Source organism: Brassica napus, chromosome A3, assembly GCF_020379485.1.
Source record: "Brassica napus cultivar Da-Ae chromosome A3, Da-Ae, whole genome shotgun sequence".
NCBI classification, from domain to species: Eukaryota; Viridiplantae; Streptophyta; class Magnoliopsida; order Brassicales; family Brassicaceae; genus Brassica; species Brassica napus.
In genome coordinates, this window is record NC_063436.1 from 18,762,777 (window position 1) to 18,779,422 (window position 16,646).

The following is a 16,646-nucleotide window of genomic DNA, read 5'->3' on the forward strand; positions in this document are numbered from 1 at the left end:
TTAATTAATTTCACAAATACATTTACTAATAACTTTTAAAGATTTTGTTAGAAATACATATTTATTTTTATTTTAATTTTTTCAAATTTGTTTTCTAATAAAATAAAAATCATGATTTTTTGATGAGTGATATTTTTATTTGGACCATCATCTAAATTTTATATTAAATGTATATCACTAATGCTAATATACATAATATTTTTAACTACTTTAATCATAATATATTTTATATCTTTTAATTTCTTTTAAAAAAATTAAAATTCTAACAAATCTCTTGAAAAAGATTATAATAAGATCTTAATTGTCATAAATTGAATATAAATATTTTCAACTAATTTTGTAATTAGTAATGAAATATTACTAAAAGAATAAAATTATATCCTATTTTATCAATTTTATAATAATATCTATCATTTTAAAATAAAAATGTTATATTGAATAAAATATGATAAAATTATTTTTAATTGATAAGTTAACATATTTTATTTTCGTAAACATAAAATATTTATGCTAAAAATATAATATGTTGGTAGAACGGGTTAATATTAGTAAACTATATAATACATGTATAAAAATTTAACTTATCCAAAACTTTTTAATATACAGTAATTTATTATATAAAATTAATAAACATTAAAAAATTACTAAAAAAATCTAGCAATTTGAATTACGGATCATGATTATAATAAATTAAATACAAAATTGTTTTCATATACGTTGTTTCATGCATTAAAAAATTTAGTTTAGTAATCAAACGCAAATTCAATAAGACAAATATATAATAAGCAACATATATATGTGATTTTAATTTACAGCATAAAACTATAAAATTATTATATTTGGCATAATTATACAAACATTTAAATATGTGAGTAACATTAAAAATATATAATAATAATTATGTAAGTATTTCCGCCTGTCACGCGGGTGACCCGGATTCGATACCCGACAACGGCGTATTTTTGTTTTTTCAACAAAAAAAAATGTAAAAATATATACCCGCACGGTTGTGCGGGTGGAAATCTAGTTTACTCTTATAAATAGAACAAAACTTGGGTTCATTCCCTGTGATAAATTCTCTAATTCACCTCTACTTTTAGCACCAATTAAATTGACATACATGATTAATAATAATAAAATAGAGTTTTCTCTCACCTCAGCCCTCCACGTCAGCAAGGAGCAAGGAGCATTTTTGGACACGTGGCACGCTCAAACACAAATCGAATATGTGTTTTCTCTTCCTCGGGTTTCCTCTTCATCTTGCCTACGAAACTTTCAGAGATGCCTTTCATCTCCCCGTAACGTCTCATGCTCCTTTACTACGTCCTTAACTCCGGTCTTCTACTTGATTATCATAAATATCGCACCTTTCGACGATGGCCACCACAACTCAAACGAGATCCAGAAGAATAGTTTGTTCTAACAACCAGTTACTGTACATCCGGGACGATCAGCGATTAGTATCAACCGCAGAAGAATGAATCAAAATTCAGATGGTAAGAATCAGTTATAAAGTCTTAAGAGATCTGGACATTTGATATACCTTTGGTTCAGTTTTCAAATGTTGACAGGTTTCTTGGCCGTGTCTGGGATCCAATCAACATGGCGGATTACGGACTCCGAGGCGGAGAGGAGTTTCGGAGGAGGCAGAGCAGAGGCTCCGTGGTGATTACATGTCGTCGTATTTTTTGAAGTTGAGGCCATTGGATTTTAATCCTAACCAAAGCTGTAACTTTCTCAGCCTTCTTTCACCCTAATTCGGCACTGTGTAATGAAGCGATGCAAGTTGTGCTAGCAGTGTGTTTCCTCTAGGAAGGCAAGGCGGTTGTTGATTCCATTGAGAATGAAATAGTTTATCGGATCCATGGCACTACTTTTTGTTTTTGTTGTTAGGATCGTTGCACACGTGATGGACTTATTCACATATGGAAGCGATGAAGAAGAAGTTCTTAAACATGAGGAGCTTCCGTGAAATAACATGGAAGAGCTCCATAGACTTGCCTATGCTCAAGTCTTTCTTCTCATTCTTTGACATGTTAGGTACTGTTTATTTTATCACTTGTCATGTACCTTTCTCCTGTAAGAATATCAATCTAAGGTTGCAGAGAACTTATCCATGTTGGTACCTGTTGTGTATTCTTTATGTTTGGATTTTTTCAGATAGCTTCTGTTTATATACCATCTTGCGAGCAACATGGATTATGCTTATAAGAACTGTTGTTCTGTTGGCAGCCAGGTATAGACAATCAGTTGCTTATTTAAGTTACACCTATTTCCATTCTCTATTGTTGCTTAAAATTGTAAGATCTTGTGATTAATAAAAGAAGGAAATAAAACTTAAAGAAAAAAAATAGGTAAAAAAAACATCTCCTTTTTTTTTTTGAACACTGAAAAAAACGTTTCCTTGTTAGCGTGTGTTTTGTTACGCCTTCCATTGTCTTCTTTTTCATTGCCCAAAGAGAAGATAAAAAGGTTTGTTTGTCAAGTTGAAGTCTCCAATTCTATGCTTTCAAATCCAGTTTCGAATTCATCTTCTCCAAATCAAATCAAGCCATGTTGCCTTATGAGCTAGAAAGAGCGCTGATGGTATGGAGATGAAGAAGATGAATAGATGATGGTATGGGATTCAAACTTGCAGACCCCAAGGAGGAAGAGGATGACTTTTCTTGTGAACCAGTACAACTAGTCTTGCCTAAATTTCAACAAAAGAAACCGATGGCAAATTCATGAGAACTCACTGATGCAAGTGTCTTGATCTTTGATGTAGAAAGGCCACAGCTACAGACTTGTAATGTATTCTTAAAATATAGGCTTGCAAGTTCTTTGCTGTATTTCTTCTCCTTCGTGGGACATCTGATCTGAAAATCAGAGACATAATCCCACCAGACCCAAGGTTTCCTGGTTTGATTCCCCACCTTGAAAACTGCAAAGCTGTCTCAACTGTTCCACAACCACGTCTTTTCTATTGTCTTGAAAATCAGTGACATAACCGCCTTTCTCAAGAATCTGAGCAGTTCCTTTAAAGTCCATAAGGGAGAGGCCGTACTATTGTAGCATTGATCTCATCGTCTACAATGACACCTGAGGAATCTTCCGGTTTGCAGCCTAAAACTAGCCAATGCATTGCCATAGTTATATTGTTCTTCTTGGCCATCGTAATGGATCCGATTTTTCTTCTACAAATTTTACAAGATTATACTTTCAACATATGGTTTGATTTTACTCCCATAGAAAATAAAGAATTTGTTTCTGTTAAATATCTACAACCAGTACCATGTTTGTTATTATGATGTTTGCATATATTATGGTTAATAGTATGAAGTTGTTCTTATATTTGAAGCTCCTTCGTGACAAAATCAGCATCAATCGTGGATTTGAAGCTCAAAACCTAAGAGATAAAACAAAGATCACGTTCTAACTCTTGCTAACGGCTAAGGTTTTTTTTAAAAAGCTATTTTTCTTTTTTAAAGTTTTGTTTCCTCTTTTTACTAATCTTACATGTCAATGTCAATTTGATTGGTGCTAAGAAATAAGTGAATTAGAGCATGATTAACCATAAATCCCATATGGGTTGCTTAATGAGTATTTAATTAGTTAATTGAACTTTGATTGGACATAAGCACTTTAGTTAAGATCTCATTAAGATGTGTCCTCCAATGGAGGGATCTTATTAAGGGGTGCTTAAGTTTTTTTTTAAGATAAAATTTAAAGAAAACATAATTAAATATTACATTTTAAACATATAATATTAATTAAAAAAAAACAAGGATTAATAAAATAAACGAGCAAGATACATTCGGAAGTCAGTTGTTGTCTTCATCAGATCCAAATTTAGTCCACAGATGTTCAACCAAATCATGTTTGAGTTGTTGATGCATTTGTCTATCACGAATCTTTGTTCGAACACCCATCATATTGGCGATATTTGTAGGCATATCCGTTGAAAAAGCGAGATCGACATGTGAAGTTCCGGTGTCTTCTCTTTGTTGGAACTCTGAAACATCAATTAGATTGTACCCATCTCGTTCGTCTTCAACGATCATATTATGGAGTATGATACATGCTCTCATAATCTTTCCGATTTTGACTTTATCCCAAAAAAGCGCTGGATTTTTAACAATGGCAAAGCGAGCTTGCAATACTCCAAAAGCACGCTCGACATCTTTTCGTACAGCTTCTTGATGTTGAGCAAATAATCTCGCTTTCGGCCCTTGTGGTATTGGAATAGATTGGATAAAAGTTGCCCATTTTGGATAAATACCGTCGGTGAGATAGTACGCCATATGATACTCTCTTCCATTGACAGAGAAAGTGACTTGCGGAGCTTGACCATTTATTATTTCATCAAAAAGCGGTGAGCGATCAAGAACATTGATATCATTTAATGTACCTGGAGGTCCAAAAAACGAATGCCATATCCATAGATCATACGAAGCAACCGCCTCTAAAACGATCGTTGGTTTCCCCGAACCACGTGAATATTGACCTTTCCAAGCGGTGGGACAATTCTTCCACTCCCAATGCATACAATCGATGCTACCTATCATCCCCGGAAAGCCTCGACAGTCAGCAATATCAAGGAGGCGTTGAAGATCAGCTTGAGTTGGTCTTCTCAGGTATTCATCGCTGAATAAATATATTATTCCTTCCACAAAATGTTCGACACATGATCGAGTAGTAGTTTCACCGAGTCTGAGGTATTCGTCAACCGCATCAGCGGCTGTACCATATGCCAAGACACGAATGGCCGCTGTACATTTTTGAAGTGTAGAGAGACCAAGCCTTCCGAGACCATCTCGTTTTTGACGAAAGAATTCCACTTCATTGGAGAGGCGATCAACAATTTTCATGAACAACGGTTTGTTCATTCTGAATCGTCGGCGGAATAGATTATCAGGGTATGTTGGAGTTTCACTGAAATAATCATTCCACAGACGAAGATTGCCCGCTTCACGGTTTCTTTCAATATAAGCACGTTTTTTTCTTCTTCTCCTTTCTTGTTGATCACCAGAATCATTGACAAGATTCTCGAACGTTTCATCAAAATATTGATCAAAATATTGATCAAAATATTGATCAAATGTTTCTTCTATATCCTCAGAATGATCATTAGATGACGATGCCATAATTTAGGTAAGATTGTTTTAGAATATGAGAAATATGACTTGTGAAAATGAAGAGAAGTAGAAATGAGATTACGAGAAGATGAAAGATGCGATGACTTCTGAGTTATATAACTTGTGAAAAGTAGAAAGCGGAGAGATGAGAAGTAGAAAGCAAGGAGATGACTTGTGAAAATGAAAAGAAGTAGATAATGAAATTATGAGATTATGAGAAGATGAAACATGCGATGCCTTGTGAATTATATAATTCCGAAGTCGTGAGCACAACACACAATACATGACACAACAGGTCATACCCGTGACACTACCAGACACAAGACACTGAGACAACAACAATAGCTCAGACACAACTTGACACTACATGACACAATAGTTGAGACACAACTTGACACTACATGACACAATAGGGTCAGACCCGTGACACATTACACTTGCTTGCCCGTGACACTACTTGACACAACAGCCGCGTGATCTTTTTGGTTCCACTGCTTCGTGACACAACAGAGATGCTCCCACTGCTCCTGAAAATATTGACAGAAGACTTATTAATATGATTAAACAACACCAACACTTAAAAATGAGAGACACAACAACACTTCAAAATGACAGACACAACAACACTTGAACTTATTAATATGATTCAAGACTAGAAACACAACTTAAAACGAAGACAGAAACTTACATAACAAGAAACAACACTCGCATTTAAAAGATTTAAAGCGTACAGTTAGAAACTTAGAAAACAAGAAACAAGGAATAAGAAACAAGCAACAAGAACAACAACACAAGCACACTGGACTAGACCAGACCTTAAACAACACAAACTAGTTAGACATCAACTCATCGATGAGCTTCTTTTTCAGAGCTTCCTCATACGCAGGTAGTTCCTTTCCTACTAATGACTGAAGTAGCTTCATCTTCGCCACCTTATCTTTTGCCGCGATATCCTCCTTCCTGATGCTCCACAGACTTTGAAACTCAGTTAATTTCTTACCCTCTGCCATCATCTTCTTACCAAAGCCCTTTGAGGCCTTAACACCTGGGGGACGAATGGTGGCCTGCTCTTCTTCACCAGTGGTTGTTTCAAATGCGTATGAGCTCGCTGATTGTGCACTCTCATCACCCTTCCTCTTTTTAATGCTTCCTGCGGTTTTAGCTGCTGACATTTCACACCATTTCTGGTCGTTCCGCAACTCCTTCCATGCATGCTCAAGAGTGAACTTCTTTTTGTGGTTGGTGTAGAAGATCTCATGCGCAAGCTTGAGAACATCGTTCTCATTTTGGCCACTACTCTTCTCTCTTGTTGCAGAGTCATAAGCCCCACAAAATTTGTTCACTTGGTCATTGATCTTCTGCCACCGGTTCTTACAATGTGATGCCTCTCTCGGTTCAGCTCCTGCAACCTTCGGACTAGCCGCAAAGTACGCAGCAACCCTTTTCCAGAACGCACCGGCTCTTTGCTCGTTGCCTACAACCGGGTCTTTGCTTGTGTTAAGCCAAGCGCTAATGAGAGCAACATCATCTACAGGCGTCCAAGACCTCCTTTCTTTACGCTCTCCAGTAGTCTCTTCTGCTGTTGGTTGACTGCCAAAGAGAGGGACTTGGGAGGAAGAAACTTCACCAAAGACAGTCTCTTGCTGACTATTCAGAAGGTCTACAAAGTTTGAGACCGGTGGTATATATGAATTGGAATCCATATTTGAATGTCTCAAGAGAGAAAGAAAAGAAGTCGCTTTAGGTAGATGGAAGAGAAGAAAGTAATGAGAAGTTGAAGTAGAAGAAAGCTATGAGAAATACAAGTAGAAGTTGATTTTTTTTATAGAAGAGAAGAAGGAAAGAAGCATTGATCACGTTTGATAAACGAGTTCAACAGCCAACCATGTCGAGTAGACCCTTAACTAACATATTTATCTAACACATTAATCACACATCAACTCACCCATTTATCTAAAACCCATATTTATTACTACAATGGCAATAAATCCATACAATCCAAACCACAAAAATAATCGGCTGAATCTTTTCATTTATCTAAAACATTGAAAGCACAATCAATTCAAACCACAGGCACATAGGAGATCAACATCAAAAGCAGAATCAGTTCAATCAAAAAGCATAATGCCGCATTAAATCTATTCAATTCAGACCCAAAGCCCAATCACTTCAATTCAAAAGCATAAACTCGGGTTCAATCTATTAAATTCAAACCAAAACCACAAGCAGTTCACACACACAAACCAATTCAACATCAATGCGAGACTAAAAACGTTTCTATCATTCCCTAAATTAATATAAACTTATATACAGAAGGTGTGTGTTACCTTTATTGCCATTGTAGTCGAACCTTGATGTATCTTGATCCGTTATGACCATTGATGTCCTCTTCATCCGAACCATCTCAGCACACAAAGAAAAAAGCCAAACCAAATAGGATCAGACGTGAGCCGTTATATAAAGCAAACGAATCAAGTAGAACTAAATAGAAACAGCGTAATAAGACCACAATCTAAGACATGCATCAGTTCACAGATTAAGACAGTCTAAGACCACAATCTTATACATGCATCAATTGAAAGATTAAGACATGAACATATAATAACTCTGTTTTACCGTGGAGAGAGAGATTGAGCCACCGAGGGAGACGCTGGGAGTCACCGAGGAGATATGAAGAAAGAGAGGCGGTGTGGTGAAGGAAAGCTGGAGAGACGCGTCTTCGGCGCTCAAAGACGACACGATCGGCGACACCACTGACAGAGACGAGCTTTCCACCGACACAGATGCCGACGACTCCAACCGATCGGTGAGAAAACGGGAAACACCGGCGGAATCGACGAGGAGAGGTGGAGAGACGCGGTTTCGTAGAAGAGAAGGAGAGAGAGAAGCAGATGCGTTTTGTGCGAGAGAGAGAGAGAGAGAGAGAGATTTAACCAATGCCCCACACGTGTCCATTTAGCACCGCTGCTTCTGCTCCCTCTTTAAGCGCCGTATTTTTAAATTAAACCCTTTTTTCTTTTTTTTTAAATCATTAATTACCTAAGCATTGGGCTTAAGCACCCTGGTTAAAGATGGTCTTAGACAGTTCACCGCAGGGGGTGAAACCAAGTTTTGTTCCTGTAAATAGGATGCTACGAGGGTAGAAAGAAACACAACAAAGCAAGACGGCATCAAAACTAGGTTTTGCTTTAGAGAGAGAAACAATAGGCGAAGGCTTTTTTTCTCAGTCTTTGGATAGTAGATCGAGACTTTGTTTCAACTATGAACATTTACACATCACCATCATCATCATCAAACACGTAGTCTCTCTTCCTTTCCCTTTTTTCACCAAATCGTTATGATACTTTTTGTTGGATAGGATGTGTTAATGGCTTAGCTAGGCACTTAGAACATCTAAACGTTCCGATTTCATTTACCAAAGCAATAAAAATATATATACGTAATCACAATGTCGAACAGATCTAGTATTTTGTTTTGACATCAAATGACTATTCTTTTGTCGATAAGATCTAGCCATCTAGGCAATTTACTTAATTAATTAAATATTTATGCGTCCGATTAATATCATATGTGTAAAAGATCGTTTATTATTCTAACCTCCGACGTACAGTGCTCCACTGAAGTTCTTCATGGAAGACATCAGGGCCGGGCCTGAATAGAAGCCCATCAAGCATGTGCTTGGGGCCCGAAAAAATATATATATGTTTTAAGGGTCAATAATGAACAAAGAAACCATATAGCTCTACTGGTAACTTTGCTCTCACTATAGAACCGGATCCGGGATCAAATCTCCCAGCTGCATTTTCAATATTTTCACTGTTTTTATGAAACAAAAGGGCCAAAAATATTTTCTTGCTTGTGGGCCAATATTTTTCAGGCCCGACCCTGGAAGACATTGAGAAAACCCAGACACTTTCTGGTAAATTTGTTGAAATCCGAGCATATATTGACTTCCTCAATGAGGAGAAGAGTAAGATCAAGGATCTCGACCTTCATATCTGCAAACAATTCTTGAATCATGGTATACTAGGTTAAGATCCGCGCCTTGCGCGGAATAAATATTATTTATAAATTATTTTTAAGTATTACATATTTTTTACATATTATGAAATAATAAATATATTGAATAATTAAAAATTTATTAACTATTACGTATATAATTAAATTGGTACAAATACTTAAATAAATTTTATTTATCCAGACAAACACTTTTTCTATTTTATATGTTATAAAATTAAGTTTAATTGATATTAACATGGATATATAGTACATTTTAATATTGACATCTGTTAAAAAATATTTTATACTCATATTATTTTTGATCGTTTGTATTTCTTAATAACAAAAATTTTAAATCAATGATAACAATAAAAACTTTATGGGATGTTTAATAGTTTTAGTAATTTATAATTTAAAAACATTCAATACAAAGTTTAAAATCTAAATATTAAGTTGTAAATAATTGTTCAAAATGTTTATCAAAAAAATTCAAATCAAATTCGAAATTAAAATACTTATGTATTTTATATGGTATATAATTTATTTTTAAAAAATATTAATATGCATATATATAATATTTATTAAATGAGACTTCCTACTTATGTAATTTCATAATCAGTTGTATCTTGTTATAACATAAATTTTAAACCATGGATCAAAAAAATTTCAGTGTGAGATTTTTAACAACTTTAGTTATTTATATTCGTTTTTTAAAATTCAAACTATAACATATACGAAAAAATCTAAATTTTTATTATATAGTTAATGTGGTTGTTTAATTTATTTTAAAATGAATTAAAAATTATAGAGAATATACTGATTTTTATCAAATATTTATTATTCAAAATCATTAATTGTCATATATACTTTAGCCATATTAGGTAATTCCGTGATTTTTATTTAAGGAAACAATGAAGAACATTTATGATTAATTTATGATTAATTTAATAAAAAGCTTATTATATATTTATATGGACCAACATAGTTTTCTAAGGATTCTAAGAATGATTGTGGTGATGACATGTGGCTACAAAATATGTTGTAATGTTTCTCTTTTAATATATAGGGGATATCATTTATATATATATATATATATATATATTTTTTAATTAATCGAATGACTTGAGAATCAAGATATAAATATATATATTACTGATCAGTCTTTATTTTCTGTTTGTTGAAATATAGCTATTACGGCTCTTGATGTGGAACAAGATATTGTTTCAGCAGAAATAAAGGACATACTCAATCAAACGGGAATTACCGACGTGGACGTATTGCCTAAAGAGATGATAAGAGTCTTTGAGAATTTAAGTCTCAACCCAACTAACACTGTGCTACAAGAACCACAAATATCGATGCAAAGTCAACAAGGATTATTAGGGCAACAAGTATGCGGCCAACAAGGATTGGGGCAACAGGGCTTCATGCCACTAGGATTAGGGCAACAAGCATCAATGCAACTAACGGCAATCAAACAGCAAAGAATGATGCAAAGTCAACAAGGACTAGGGCTACAAGTATGTGACCAACAAGGATGCATGCCACTAAGATTTGGGCAACAAACGCCAATGCAACAGAAAAAAATCATGATGCAGATGCAAATGCTACACCAACAGCAACAAAGATTACTACAAATGCAACAAGAGATAGGCCAACAAGGTTACAATGCAAGAAGGATTTAGGGAACAAGGATTAACCTACGTTCTCGTTTGGGGTTTATTTTATCAACTGCTTTTTGGAGACTTCTTTATAATAATACTCATGGGATGGTGCTCGTTTGTGAGTTTCCTTGGTTTTTATGAGCTAATCGGTTTTGTTAAACGTGGGAAAGCTGTTTTTGCTTTCTTCGTTGACTACTGACTAGATGTTTTATATTTTATTTTGAGTCACTTTGATAATAAAACAAAAGCTATTGGTTTAACCAAGTCAACTCAAATCACAAGGATTACTGCAACAACTCTTAATAGGCAACGTCCTTTAAAGTTTGTGTTTAAAAAAAGAAAATCCAATTGATGTCCAAAAAAAAAAGAAAATCCAATTTTGTCAAGTGCCTTTTGAAGTTACCTTATAAATATTTATCGGATGACCTTATTGAATCAAGGATTTTAGAGAATTCAATTTCAAGGTTTGATAGTAAATCTAAGAAAATCTGAGATTTGAGTCTTAAAATTTTTGAAGTCTTTTGAAATTTTTTTAGAATTTTTGAAAAACCTTTTTATTTTTAAATTACTGTAATTTAATATTTTATCATTTTATGAAATATATAAAATATATGAAAAAAATAAAATTGGGGTTTTAAATAATATTTTTTTCATTTAAAATAGTTTGATTTTCTTTTTAAAAATGTGATTCGAACTCAGTATTTTCTGTCAGAAAAAGTTTTTTAAAAATGTGAAGTAAACTTTTTTATTTTTAAATGATAAAAAGATTTGTAAATGTGTTTCAGAAAGAGATGACTAAAATTTCAAAATAATTTGAAGAGATATAGTAAAATACAAAGTCAAACCTGGAAACCTATTTTCTCGTTAAAAATCCACAATTTGCGCAAAAAGAAAAAAACAAGGCTTCACAATTTTCCATGTTTTGAAATTATTAGAAGAACACAAACAACATAAAACTACTCTTTATTAATTTTGTTAGATTAAAAATTATTTCAAAATATAAAATACCAAAAAAAAAAAAATTGTTAAAGAGATTTTTGCATATAGTGAGGGGGGAATATGGCGCAGATGCAACGAGAACCTGTAGAGTCCGTTACCAAGGAGACGACGGAGAAGAAGATATTAGACGGCGGAGGAGGAGGAGGTGGCGGAGGATCTTCTGCCTCTAAGGCGTCATCGTTCAAATTCAACGCTCAGGCACCGGAATTCGTACCGCGATCACACGCCACCGCACTAACACCGCAGGTTTCTCCGATCTCCGGCTACTTCTATCCTTGCTTCCACTACAACGAACTCTCCATAGGAGGATGCAGCGGCGGCGGAGGAGTTACCGGCGGTTCTCAGTCGTCGGACTGGATCTTCGTCGGAGGAGGAGATCCAGTTCATCATCAAAATATTCATGATCCCACGGCTGCGTTTTACGTTTCTAATCCGGTGGTTCAGTTTCCGGCAAATCAGAACTTGTCTTCTTCGTCAAAGAGTTTGCTCTCCGACGATCTCCGCCTTAAGATCGTCAAACAGGTTCTTACATTTTTTTTATTTACTTACTGGTTATGTCATGAGATCAGTTTTACAATCTTATAATATGAAAACATGACAATGGATATCTTGTGCTATTTACATTATTTAAATTTTAAAAATGGTGTAAGTTAATAACATATATAAATTTTGATAATTAAATTTATAAAATATACAAATAAAAAATATGGATACGCAATAGTAGAAATTAATTTAAAACAGATTATAAATAGTAAGAACTAAATGAAAATGTTAGTCTTAAAAATCCTTACAATTTGTTTTCAAAATTTTCTATAATTTATATCAAAAAATGAAAACCGGATAGTTTTAGTAGGACTAAGATTATAAAACATAATACTATAACTAAGTATATATAAAATAATGTTTATGAATTTAAAATGATTAAAATATTTATTTTTTATTTAAAGGTTTAATAACCAAAATTAAACTAACAAAAACTATATAAATAAACTCTTAAAATGAATTTGAAAATAAATTATAATTTTATTGAACTTTAACCCCGCTAACGAATAGAGCAGTTTAAGCTCACCCAATTTGCAAACAATGATCAGTCAATAGGAATCATGAATTTCTTTACCCACAAACTTGTTTCAAATTATAGGTTGAGTACCAGTTCACGGACATGAGTCTCCTAGCCAATGAGTCCATCTCAAAGCACATAAACAAAGATCCTGAAGGTTATGGTAAGCAGCCCAAAATCGGTTTTTAATTACAATCCTTCCGTTTTCTTAAACACTCTTGTGAAGATCTTCAAAATGAAAGTTTTGCTTTGCATTCATATGTCTGTTTTCTATTTAAACTCAGTGCCAATATCTTATATCGCTTCGACCAAGAAGATCAAGGCTTTGACAAGTCATCACCACTTAGTTGCATTGGCTCTACGCTCCTCTTCTAAGCTCGTAAGTTTCTTTCTTTACTCCTTAGTTAGTAGTTACCATCAAGCTAGCTAATTATAAGATCTCAAGTGTATATATATATAACTGAGAGATTTGTGAAGGTTGTGAGTGAAGACAACAAGAAAGTCAGGCGTAAAATTCCATTTACTGACAGAGACAGAGAAGAATTACAGGTAGTTAATTATCATGAAAGTCTTCATTAAATTTGTATTAATCAACTATATATCAATTATTTCTTGTTTATTGTTTCTCCAGGGCCGGACTGTTGTTGTAGAAAATTTGCCAGATGATCACTCTTACCAGAACCTAGAGAAGATCTTTGGAGTTGTTGGAAAGTAAGAAGGCTTTTAAAAATCTAATTCATATAACTTTCACTTCAACTTGGCGTTTTCTAAGCAAATTAACAACACAACAAGTATATAATTGTTTCAGCGTTAAGGCCATTCGAATCTGTCATCCTCCAGAATCCAACACCTCACGTCCAAAAGGAGATTTCTTGATGAGCAACAAAGTAGGTATCATTATCTTCTCTGTTCTTGAGCTTCTAATGGATTTAAAGAGCTTAACATTCTTGTTGTTTTAATCCAAAAGATTCACGCACTTATCGAGTATGACCACACTGTTGTTGCGGATAAAGCTGTGAGTGAATCTTTTCTTCTTTGATCCAATAATCTGTATAGTACATAATTTCTAAGATATACCACAATGTAATTCACACCAGGTGGAGAAGCTGAACGATGAAAGAAACTGGAGGAAAGGACTTCGTGTTAGGCTGCTTCTTAGATGCTCGGTATAATCAATTACATACTTATAATGTTTATAAACCAACATATATTTTTAGAAATTTTAAAATCATCTGAGATTAATTTGCTTTTTACAGCCTAAATCAGTTCTCAAACACAGACGAAACTTTGATGGCATCCTCATAGATGATGAAAGTCCTTATGAATCAGGAGAAGACTCTCCACGTCTCCACTTAACCGAGCAACAGCTTGATAATGACGTTAGTCTTGCTTAAATCCCTTTAAATTAAGTCTTTTCATAAATAAATAGCATTTTTTGGTGTGCACGTTAGGGTGATGACAACAATATTGGTGGACTATGGGGAAAAGGGAGAGGAAAAGGACGAGGACGATCTCCAAGAAGCTATGCACTAGGAGGAGGAGGACATAGCTTCGGGATCGGGCTCGGGCTTGGACTCAGCATCGGCTCGATGTCACGGAGCCTTGGCCTGCATGAATCTTCATCTCCCAAAACTGCTACAAAGGGACCAAGAATGCCTGATGGAACCAGAGGGTTCACTATGGGACGTGGCAAAACCTTCTATCTCACTCTCACCTAACAATCTCTAAATCATTCCCTACCAACGACGACTATTATAGTATTATTCATTATTATTACAGAGGCAAAAGCTATAAAATTAACCAAATAATACGTGTGGCTTTGTTATGGGTTCACATAAGTAAGGACATGACTTTGGGATAGTGTATGAACTATCAAGGCATGGTGAACTTTTTGAGGGTTCTTACTTCTTTATACATTTTTTAATCCTCCAGTGTTCTTTTGTATGTTTTGATATATTTATTTTTGTGAGATTATTTTAATAATGAAGGGTTATCGCACAATGATTGCATGTATCATTGACTAATGTGTGATTCGAATATTGCTAGTAGACTAGAAAACTAATAATTATAACATTTTTTTCATTTTGAAAAGTATATAAAAAGAAGTATGATCAAAATAAATAAAACATGAAACACCAGTTTCTTGAGAATTAGCTTTGTTTAAACGTAACGAATGTAAATGGAACCTTGCGGAAATAAACGGATGTCATTTATCAAATATTTGCTGATCCTGATTCTGAGAGCGTAAGCAGAACCAAATGATATTTATATATTTATAGCGTAATCCTGATTTTGAGGGCGAGATTATCTGCCTGTAGTTAATTAGTAATAGATTTCAATTTAGCTTCTGCACAGACTGACCATTTGGTTGGTTACTAGAGAAAACAGATTAAACAATATAATAACTACATATGCATTCCTAATTTCCTATGCATTAGCAAAAAGAAAAAAAAATGCATTCCTATGCATGGACTACGATTCATGGTACTTGAATTGATAGATAATATCTTCACAAAACTACAAACTTATTACCACCAACTACATGTCGTTCCAATTGTAAAATTAATGTTACAAGGACCACTTTTTGTTTACATACATAACAACCAACTTATATGGTTACATATAAACAAACGCATGTAGTTATGGAAATTTGGCTTGGTATGTTGTTGATTTATGTATTTGTCAGATGAACGATCTGCAAAGTAGAAATATGGTATATAATCTAATTATACGAAAATCATTTAAAATATATATCTTTGGTAAATGAATTACATATTTTGTTCTTATTAAATAATTATTAAAATATAAATTATATTTTACAAAATATATTAGTCTCATCTTAATTTGTAGTATTTATTATTACTAGGTTGAAAACCGTTTTTATTTCTTATCATTTCTGAAATATTTGTTTTACATAAATTGAGATCTTCACAGTTCACCAATTTATGTTGAAAATTTATTAGTTAAATATTCCCCATATAAAAGACAAATAATAATGATTAAAATACCTAAATAAAACAAGAAAAACGTATATTGCTTAGAGAAGAAATAACAAAAACATATGTGTAATAAAATAGAAAGACGTGGCAAAAAAGCAACTAATATCCACCAATCAACATCTACCTTCATCAGATCAAAACCAATTTAACGCGCGCAGATTCTGCCATGTGGTCTCTCTCTCTCCTCTATAGCTCACTTCCTCTCTCTCTAAAAACCAGAGCTTCAATGTCATTGCTGTGACTCTATTAAAGACCAGTGTCCCAATCCTTCTTCTGTCTTTTTAATCTTAATTTTTATTTTTAAAAAAAATATTTTGGTGTAACCGGAGAAGAAGACTATGGGAGGTTGCACCTCCAAGCCCTCCACCTCCGTGAAACATAATCCTCACACACCAAGTGAAGCTATTCCTCAAAATGTCGATTCTACCCCCGCCCGTCTCGAGAACTCACCGGCTCATACCTCAACCACCGTAAAGGCTTCACCGTTCTTCCCCTTCTACACTCCTAGCCCCGCCAAACACCCGCCGTAACAAGAGCGTAGGAGGAGAGAGCAAGAGCACCACCAGCACTCCACTACGTCAGCTCGCTCGTGCTTTCCACCCTCCGTCTCCGGCGAAACATATACGAGATGTTCTGCGGCGGAGGAAGGGGAAGGAGGCTACTCTCCCGGCGGAGAGCAAGTCTGAGGAGGAGGAGGTGGGGCTGGACAAGAGATTCGGATACTCAAAGGAGTTTGAGAGTAGGATGGAGTTAGGGGAAGAGATAGGGAGAGGGCATTTTGGGTACACTTGCTCTGCTAAGTTCAAGA

At 34.4% G+C, this 16,646-nt stretch overlaps 3 protein-coding genes and 1 long non-coding RNA gene across 5 annotated transcripts in view; 3 read left to right on the forward strand and 1 right to left on the reverse strand.

Moving 5' to 3' along the window:
• The first annotated feature begins 859 nt into the window (after positions 1-859).
• Positions 860-4,154, forward strand: LOC125607016. 2 transcript variants are annotated; one of them, XR_007338266.1, is made up of 3 exons: positions 860-1,496; positions 1,555-2,040; positions 2,161-4,154. It is a non-coding gene; the product is annotated as an uncharacterized LOC125607016 (long non-coding RNA). The 2 variants fall into 2 exon arrangements; XR_007338265.1 differs by having other exon boundaries at positions 1,572-2,040.
• A 1,185-nt stretch (positions 4,155-5,339) lies between these two features.
• Positions 5,340-8,327, reverse strand: LOC125607017. Its single transcript, XM_048776505.1, has 3 exons — positions 7,734-8,327; positions 7,445-7,520; positions 5,340-5,644 (listed from the first exon to the last, which is right to left on the reverse strand). The coding sequence occupies exons 1-3, from the start codon at positions 8,070-8,072 to the stop codon at positions 5,571-5,573; spliced, it is 489 nt and encodes a 162-aa protein (XP_048632462.1). The 5' UTR covers positions 8,073-8,327; the 3' UTR covers positions 5,340-5,570.
• Positions 8,328-11,710: 3,383 nt separating this feature from the next.
• On the forward strand, positions 11,711-14,837 carry LOC106444098 (la-related protein 6C). Its single transcript, XM_013885616.3, has 10 exons — positions 11,711-12,301; positions 12,921-13,002; positions 13,124-13,218; positions 13,317-13,388; positions 13,471-13,550; positions 13,648-13,726; positions 13,807-13,854; positions 13,937-14,005; positions 14,096-14,218; positions 14,291-14,837. Exons 1-10 carry the CDS (start codon positions 11,840-11,842, stop codon positions 14,555-14,557), a joined length of 1,377 nt encoding a protein of 458 aa, XP_013741070.1. The 5' UTR covers positions 11,711-11,839; the 3' UTR covers positions 14,558-14,837.
• A 1,135-nt stretch (positions 14,838-15,972) lies between these two features.
• The window catches only part of LOC125607018 (CDPK-related kinase 2-like), a 1,294-nt gene continuing 620 nt past the window's right edge, over positions 15,973-16,646 (forward strand). The window contains exon 1 of the mRNA XM_048776509.1: positions 15,973-16,646. This exon is cut by the window's right edge and continues 53 nt beyond it. Coding sequence (XP_048632466.1) covers positions 16,583-16,646 — 64 coding nt within the window. The 5' untranslated portion in view covers positions 15,973-16,582.

What these genes read in the sequence shown, in the direction of transcription:
- LOC125607017 (XM_048776505.1), bottom strand. Translation starts at nt 8,072, where the DNA reads ATGGACACGTGTGGGGCATTGGTTAAATCTCTCTCTCTCTCTCTCTCT. An exon ending in GCTCAATCTCTCTCTCCACG is followed by an intron (nt 7,521 to 7,733) that starts GTAAAACAGAGT and finishes TTGTGTGCTGAG; the next exon opens with ATGGTTCGGATGAAGAGGAC. An exon ending in CGACTACAATGGCAATAAAG is followed by an intron (nt 5,645 to 7,444) that starts GTAACACACACC and finishes CAATATTTTCAG; the next exon opens with GAGCAGTGGGAGCATCTCTG.
- LOC106444098 (XM_013885616.3), top strand. Translation starts at nt 11,840, where the DNA reads ATGGCGCAGATGCAACGAGAACCTGTAGAGTCCGTTACCAAGGAGACG. An exon ending in ATTTCTTGATGAGCAACAAA is followed by an intron (nt 13,727 to 13,806) that starts GTAGGTATCATT and finishes TTAATCCAAAAG; the next exon opens with ATTCACGCACTTATCGAGTA. An exon ending in CTGTTGTTGCGGATAAAGCT is followed by an intron (nt 13,855 to 13,936) that starts GTGAGTGAATCT and finishes AATTCACACCAG; the next exon opens with GTGGAGAAGCTGAACGATGA.